The following is a 7,861-nucleotide window of genomic DNA, read 5'->3' as shown; positions in this document are numbered from 1 at the left end:
GCTTTTCATAACGCCGGCTGCAAGGGGCCACAAACTTGTTTTTTAAAAAAGTCGGCTGCATTGCGCGTGCGTGCACGATGACCGATGCGCATTTTGCGAACATGTAAAAAGAATTGACTGCATTGCGCATGCGTGCCCGATCATCGGATGCGCAATGTGGCCAATTTTTTAAAAACATGCACGCGTGCCGATAATCGGGCACGCATGCGCATGCGCTATTGTTTTTAAACCATTGCAACTTTTTGTTTTACAAGTTCTGCAGTGGTTTTTATTCATTTATTTTATTCATTTTATTTTTTTTTCATTTTATTTTTTTTACAAGTTCAGGGGGGGTTTTATTCATTTTATTTTTTTACAAGTTCGGGGGGGAGGGTTTATTTGATAAAAATTTGCAGGAAAAATATGCAAAACTTTGGACAGCTGAAGACTCCATGCTTTCCGACACCGGGAGGCTTCACCTTCATCCAACAGGTTCCATTGGAGCAGCGTGTACGAGGGCTAAAGGGACCCAAAACCATTTCCTCCATTTTTCTCAGCAGCAAACAAGGTAAGAGAAAATGGTGGGTCGCTCAGGTCAGCTCCCGAAGGTTGGCCGGTTGGTAAAAATGGGTCCCCGGAAAAAAAGTTTGAAAAACACTGGGCTAGGCCACAGCTAGAGTATTGTGTGCAATTCTGGAATCCACATTATAGGAGGGATGAGATAGCACTGGAAAGGGTGCAGAGGAGATTTACCAGGATGTTGCCTGGGCTGGAGAGTTTTAGTTATGAAGAGAGATTGGATAGACTTGGTTTATCTTCCTTGGAGCAGAGGCTGAGGGGGAATATTATTGAGATTTCTCAAATTACAAGGGACTTGGGCATAGCAAGCAGGAAGAAACTTTTCCCCTGGTGGAGGGGTCAATGACCAGATTTAAGGTTCAAGGGGAACGAGGTTTAGAAGAGATCTGAGGGGAAACCTTTTTGCCCAGAGGGTGGTGGGAGTTTGGAATTTGCTGCCTGAAAGGGTGGTGGAGGCAGAGACCCTCATAACATTAAAGAAGTATTTAGATGTGCAGTTGCGATCCCAGGGCATACACTGTTATGGGCCAAGTTCTGGAAAATGGGATTAGAATGGTTAGGAGGTTGTGTTTGGCAGGTGCCAAGGCAATGGGCCAAAGGGCCTTTTCTGTGCAGTATGATTCTAAGTAATTATCTAATGCCCTCTTGAATCTGCCTCCTTCACATTTTCAGGATGTGCATTCCAGATCCAAACTACTTGTGTAAAAAAGCTTTTTTTCTCACATCAAATTTGCTTCTTTTGCAAATCTCTTTAAATCTGTGCCCTCCCTTTTATGAGTGAGAACAGTTTCTCCCTATCTACTCTGTCAAGCCCCCTCATGATTTGAACATCTCTATCCTCATCTCCTTAGCTCTTATCTTTCGTGTTTAAATCTTTCCATGGCGTCACCAATCATGCTGCATAGCTTTCTCCAGCACTATAACACCCATCCCCTCCCAGTTTGTTTCTCTCACACTGGCCTCCAGTGTACCCTCCTCCTATTGTCAGCTGTGCTTTCAGCCACCTCAGCCTCCACACTCAGGAATTTTCTTCCTAAATCCCTCTGGTTCTCCAGATCACTCTCTAAGGACAACCCCCCCCAAAGCCCACCTCTTTGATCAAGTTTTTCTAATAACGGCCTCTTTAGTTTGGTATTCATATTGTGTGCTTCTGTGAAGCACCTTGGCGTATTTTCATTTTTGCTTTCAAGTTTTAACTTTAGTCATTGCCTCCATTTATAATGGTCTCAGGGTAGGTGCATGGAGTGATTTAATTATTTTCCTCATGGCTGTCTCCTTCTCCTCCTTATTGGAACAGAGTTCCAAGGGCAATAGGCACAATCCAGCGCCCAATCTCAGTAGTTAATCATGTGAGTCTTGACAGGAAGTGGCAACAAGCTGTTGACCTGCAGGATCCAGTCAAGTCCTTGTCCAGAAATTCCTAAATGGTGCTCGAGAACAGGATTACTGGAATAATGTCACTCCTCTGTCCTCTAACCCAAAGGCACTGTAGTTCCTTGGATTTTAAACTAGGTACCTTTCTTGAGTCAGTTGCTTATTGACTGAACTCAGTGGAGCTGGTGGTTGAATTTTAACAGACCGATTTCTCCTTTAGCTGAACCTCTCTGACGCTTCTTTTAAAAAAAATTTTATTGGAATTTTTTGCAAAATATATATCAACAAAACAATAATAAACACCCCCCGGCACCCGTAACAACGCATATAACAAACCCCCCAACCCCAATAAACAACAAAATAAATTAACAATAAGCTAATTAACTTAAACACTATCCCCCTTTCCCCTCCTCCCCCCTCCGGGTTGCTGCTGACCTAGTACCTTATCGTTGAGCCAGAAAGTCGAGGAAAGGCTGCCACCTCCTAAAGAACCCTTGTACCGACCCCCTCAGGGCGAACTTGACCCGTTCCAACCTAATGAATCCCTCCATGTCATTATGGATTAATGCAACATTTTTGTAGTTTGAGTGGGCAGATGTTGCGCATTTTTGCAGTGTGTTTTTACTTTCTGGAGACTTTGTATACTGACATGCATGCTGAAACTGCTTGAGATTAAACTTGGATGGTCTCCACACTCGGAGGTCTTGTATCTTTCCACTGCAGCAAGATTCTCTGCCGGGCTACTAGGGATGCAAAGGCCAAGACATCGGCCTCTTTCGCCTCCTGCACTCCCGGCTCCACCCCAACCCCAGGTATCGCGAGTCCCCCAGCCTGGCTTGACCCTGGATCCCACCACCCTCGACACCGTCCCCGCCACCCCCTTCCAGAACTCGAGTGCCAGGCATGCCCAGAACATATGGGCACGGTTCGCTGGACCTTAAACTTCTCCTCCAGTTCACCAAGGCTCGCGCACCTCCTGTCAATAAACAGATCTCCCAACTTCCTAATGCCCGCCCTGTGCCACCCCAGGAACCCGCCATCCATGTTTCCTGGGACAAATCGGTGGTTCCCACGCAGCGGGGCCTCCACTGAGCCCCCCACTTCCCCCCCCGTGTCGCCTCCACTGCCCCCAAATTTTGAGGGTGGCCGCCACCACCGGGCTCGTGGTGTACCTCGCTGGAGGGAGCGGCAACGGAGCCGTTACCAGTGCCTCTCTCTGACGCTTCTTCAATTGCACAATTTTCATAAATGCTGCTGTACAGTAAGACTTCACAATTTTTTCAAAAGTTTCCCCACATTTAATTATTTCAATGTCTTTTAATTAGTCACTTGCAGGAGCTTGCTGATGTTGCGGCAACACTACAGAAACAGCAATTAATGCTCGATGTGTTACTAAACCTCGTGAATTATTTTCATTTGCATCTGGCCGATTTTTTAATGTTAACAGGCTATTGTGTTATCATTCTCTTTCATAAAAGGTTTTTAGTGATCAATAAAGAAGTACACACTCATGTTAAGTATTTTTATTCAGTGTTTTAAATGGCAGAATTCATTCACAGGAAACCAGTCTTCCACTATCACCATGGTGAGTCCTTACAGTAATCAGTGAGTTCACTTTGGTAACTTTGTTACCAAAATGTTAAATTGATTTTCGTCCAGCGTTTCAATGTTACATTATAGCATTCACTCTAGTATTGTGTGGTTTCAGTTGAAAGGGAAGAATAATTGACTGTGACTTAACGATAAAATAACTTTCTAAACCACACTCCCAACTCAGACACAAAATTGGCAAATTCAGCATTACAGAAAACACATACTTGCTTTGATGAATGTCAGCAAATTGTAAAGAATATGAAAAAAATTCTCAAAGCACCCAGGCAAAATGCTGAAAGTATTCGACAGGAGTGGGTCAGTGGCCGGTAACATGATCATCAATTCGATTTTATTTTAATAGTTTCATCAGTGACAGTTTTTTCCCCTAAGTTACTCATATGTTCATCTTTCAAAATTTTTGAAAATTAGTACAAAAATATAATGGATTAAATCTGGCAGTCTGCAACAAATTGCTGTATGCATGGCCCAGTTAGAATTCGGTACAAAGACTTGGCTCATATTTACACATATAAACTAATGGCAGTAATCTCTGCTCTAATGTAGTTCTCAGACACCCCTAGTGTTATTGCATCATTGTGTTTCATCTGTATTAAATCTCAACTAACCAAGGACAGTGCCCTTGATATAAAATATACAATGTTAAGGACTGTGACAGCCCCAAAGCACTTAATCTTCGCTGAATTTTTAAGTTCCAGTTAATGAAAACTAACAGAAATCTCATTTTATCCCATGAATTCACTCCTTTGCACCAACTCCACTTGATCACCATAATATGATGCAGACCATGCAGAAATAGATACTCTTCGCTACATCACACAGATATCACAAAGCTACATTGGCCATATCCTTATTTTGTTCGAGGAATTTATGACAAGCCTCAATGATTTTGCAGAGGTCAGCAGAGAGTCCAGTGATGTTGCAGGTGATGTATGGGAGAATTCCAGGGGTCGCCTGGATGTAGTATGTAATCTGAAAAAAAAGACAAGTAACTCCATTATCTGCAGGCATTGACAGCAGACAAACTCTGTGCTATGACCTATCTCTTTTCCTTTCACATCAAAATAGGGACGTTTTCTAAATCCAGATTTTGAGGAATTCCCCCAGTGGCTGCTTTGGCACCAAAGCCATATAAAACTGTGAATCTCTCAGGTCTGTTTGTGGTGTGCACTGAGATGGCTGATCCCAGTGGTAGGAATGAGCAAATACCAGAGACTGTGGAACCATAAGTCTTAAAGGATAGGGGGAATAGAGGCCAGATTTTAACAGCAATTGTTTGGTTTCTTTGCATTTTGTTTCCTTTGGGTGGGATGAGGGGAGGTGGGAATTTGAAAGAGAAAGAACATCCATAAGGCATCTAATCATGTCCTTCAGGAACATCCAAACTAGTTCAAAAAGTATGGACTACCATTATAGAGGTAATCCAAACAAGAAAACCTGGCATCCCTTGATTCACAAACATGGGAAATAACTCTTGGGTCAAGCTGCCTGGTTCAAATTTCAAACAATGCTTGGCAGTTGACCATCAATTGATGTATTCTCCATGGCAATCCCTCGACCAATCAGAGTCCACTTGCCAAACAATCTCTCTTCTCAGACAGTATAAACTGTTGTTTCCTTTTATATCAGTATCCTTGTGAAAAGTGTCCTGATCATTACAAGGTGAAATCTTTGACATGCCTCTTTTTCAGTAAAACTCAAATTTATGTTGAACATCAGCATATCTCCCACAATAATTTGCTATTCGATAGCTGCTTTAATGTTAAAACGTATTCTAAGATGCTTCAGGGATGTAATGAGACCATGATAGGTACAGTGAGTTAAAAGGAAAGCAACAGTGCTATGTGCAGTAATACATAATGTAGTAATCTACTATTGAGGTGAAATTGTGTCCTTTTACTTTATAAAAAGTAAATTTAAAGTACCCAATTTTTTCCCCAATTAAGGGGCAAAATAGCATGGCCAATCCACCCACCCTGCACATCTTTGCGTTTGTGGGGGTGAGACCCACGATTGTGTCCTTTTGCAAACAGAAATATTGATAAACCCGGGTGTAAGGGGACTAAGATCTCACCCTGTATATCTTGATAAATATACACAAATATCCTCACAGCTTATTTCTAAAATTTTAAAAACTGTTCAAAGATCTTTTAAAATGGCTGAAACGATGTCTATCTGTGACTCTCGAGCAAAAGGAGCTACCTGGCAGTATCAGGGAAACTTGCACCTTGATGTCCCTGAAGAAATACTAATGATTCCCCTGTAGGTTGCACAACCAAATTCAAAGAGAACTATACAAAGGGCATCTGCATTTCATAACCTAGGCTGGTCAGCCAGAGTACTCATCTGCTAGGACAAAGGGCCGCACAGCCCCCCTTTCAATTCTTAACGGTTGGGTCATTTAACAATCTCGGGGATCAAAACAAGGGATAAACATCACAGAACATCGAACAGCACAGCACAGGCCCTTCGGCCCACAATGTTGGTCCGACCATTTATCCTAACCTAAGATCAACCTAACCTACACCCCTTCAAATAACTGCTGTCCCTGTGCCTGTCCAAGAGTCGCTTAAATGTCCCTAATGACTGACTCCACCACCTCCACCGGCTGCATATTCCACACTCTCACCAGTCTCTGTGTAAAGAACCTACCTCTGACATCTCCCCTAAACCTTCCTCTAATCACCTTAAAATTGTGTCCCCTCGTGACAGTCATTTCTGCCCTGGGGAAAAGTCTCTGGCTATCCATTCTATCCATGTCTCTCATCGCCTTGTACACCTCTATCAAGTCACCTCTCTTCCTTCTTCACTTCAGTGAGAAAAGCCTCAACTCCCTCAACCTTTCTTCATAAGCCATGCCCTTCAGTCAAGGCAGCATCCTGGTAAACCTCCTCTGCACCCTCTCCAAAGCATCCACACCCTTCCTATAATGAATGAGGTGACCAGAACTGGACACAATATTCCAAGTGTGGTCTAACCAGGGTTTTATAAAGCTGCAGCAAAACTTTGCGGCTCTTAAACTCAATCCCCCTGTTAATGAAAGTCAGCCACCAAATGCCTTAACAACCCTTTCAACCTGGGTGGCAACTTTGAGGGATCTATGTACGTGGACCCCAAGATCCCTCTGTTCCTTCAAAGGAACAGCCTTTATCAAAGACAGGGGAGATGAGAGTTATGTGATATGGACCTCTGTTTGTGGAACCAGTAATATTGTCTTGTGGAACTGCAAGGTCAGTCTGCTGTTTACCATCCTACAAGCAGTCTGATATTGAATAACAGCTCCATCTACACTGTTTCTGCTGGAACTTCTGTACCATCGCCTATGAGACCGATTCATCTCTGCAAGCCTCCTTTGCATTCATACAACAAAAAAGGAACAGAGAAAAGCAAGATTTTAGTGCCGAGACCAAAAAGTAAATAAATAGTGTTTTCACATAGGTTCCAATACGGTATTCCTTCACTGAGGTCAGCAGGTTGAAAAATTATGCTTTATAATTTAACGTGTGAATTTAACACCGTTGGAAAAGGAAGTTATACAGTATTAGTTTTCAACCCACTGACCTCAGTGAAGTTGTATCTCTGGAACCTATGTGAAAATACTATTTATTTACTTTTTGATCTCTGCACTGCAAATCTTGCTTTTCTCTATTCCTCTTTTATTGTACGAATACAAAGGAAGCAAAGTTGTCACTCTTCGCATTTTGAGTGTGCTCAAATAAATCTAACCCATTGAGTTCATCGTATCTTGAGTTCGCTACATGGGTTTTCAAAAAAAATATGGTTACAAAAATTTTTCATATTAAACAAAACCATCCAAAACAATTAACCAGATTTACACAATAGAAGAGACAAACAAGCAAAAACACATTAACTTTAACCCAAAAAACTAAACTAAACCACCTAACAGTCTACGATGACCATCTCCTTAAAAAAGGAAATGAATGGCTGCCATCTTAGGTAGAACCTTTCTACCAACCCTCTAATGGTGTACTTAACCTTCCTCCAATGTAGAAAAAATATGAGGCCACCCAACCAAGCCCAGATGCTAGGCGGAGTAAGAGACCTCCACCCAAGCAGAAGTTGGCTTTTGGCTATCAACAAGGCGAAGGCGAGGACATCCACCTTCACTCCCGTCTGAAGCACTGGCAAGTCTGATGCCCCAAATATGTGCCGTGGGGTTATTAATAGAAATTGGATCAAAGTCCAAAGATGTGCAGGTTAGGTGGATTGGCCATGATAAATTGCCCTTAGTGTCCAAAATTGCCCTTGGTGTTGGGTGGGGTTACTGGGTTATGGGGATAGGGTGGATGTGTTGACC

The 7,861-nt window shown here is 42.6% G+C and overlaps 1 protein-coding gene across 3 annotated transcripts in view; it reads right to left on the bottom strand.

The window, feature by feature from the left end:
- Positions 1 to 3,440: 3,440 nt before the first annotated feature.
- acot11a (acyl-CoA thioesterase 11a) overlaps positions 3,441 to 7,861 on the bottom strand; it is a 130,942-nt gene continuing 126,521 nt past the window's right edge. For all 3 annotated transcript variants that reach the window (XM_038794732.1, XM_038794733.1, XM_038794734.1), the window contains exon 16: positions 3,441 to 4,515. In XM_038794732.1, the coding sequence (XP_038650660.1) occupies positions 4,369 to 4,515 (147 nt within the window). In that variant the 3' untranslated portion in view covers positions 3,441 to 4,368. The remainder of the gene's footprint in view (positions 4,516 to 7,861) is intronic.

Source organism: Scyliorhinus canicula, chromosome 4 (assembly GCF_902713615.1).
Source record: "Scyliorhinus canicula chromosome 4, sScyCan1.1, whole genome shotgun sequence".
Lineage (NCBI taxonomy): Eukaryota > Metazoa > Chordata > Chondrichthyes > Carcharhiniformes > Scyliorhinidae > Scyliorhinus > Scyliorhinus canicula.
Note: the sequence above shows the minus strand (reverse complement) of the source record. Positions and strands in the feature narration are given on the sequence as shown.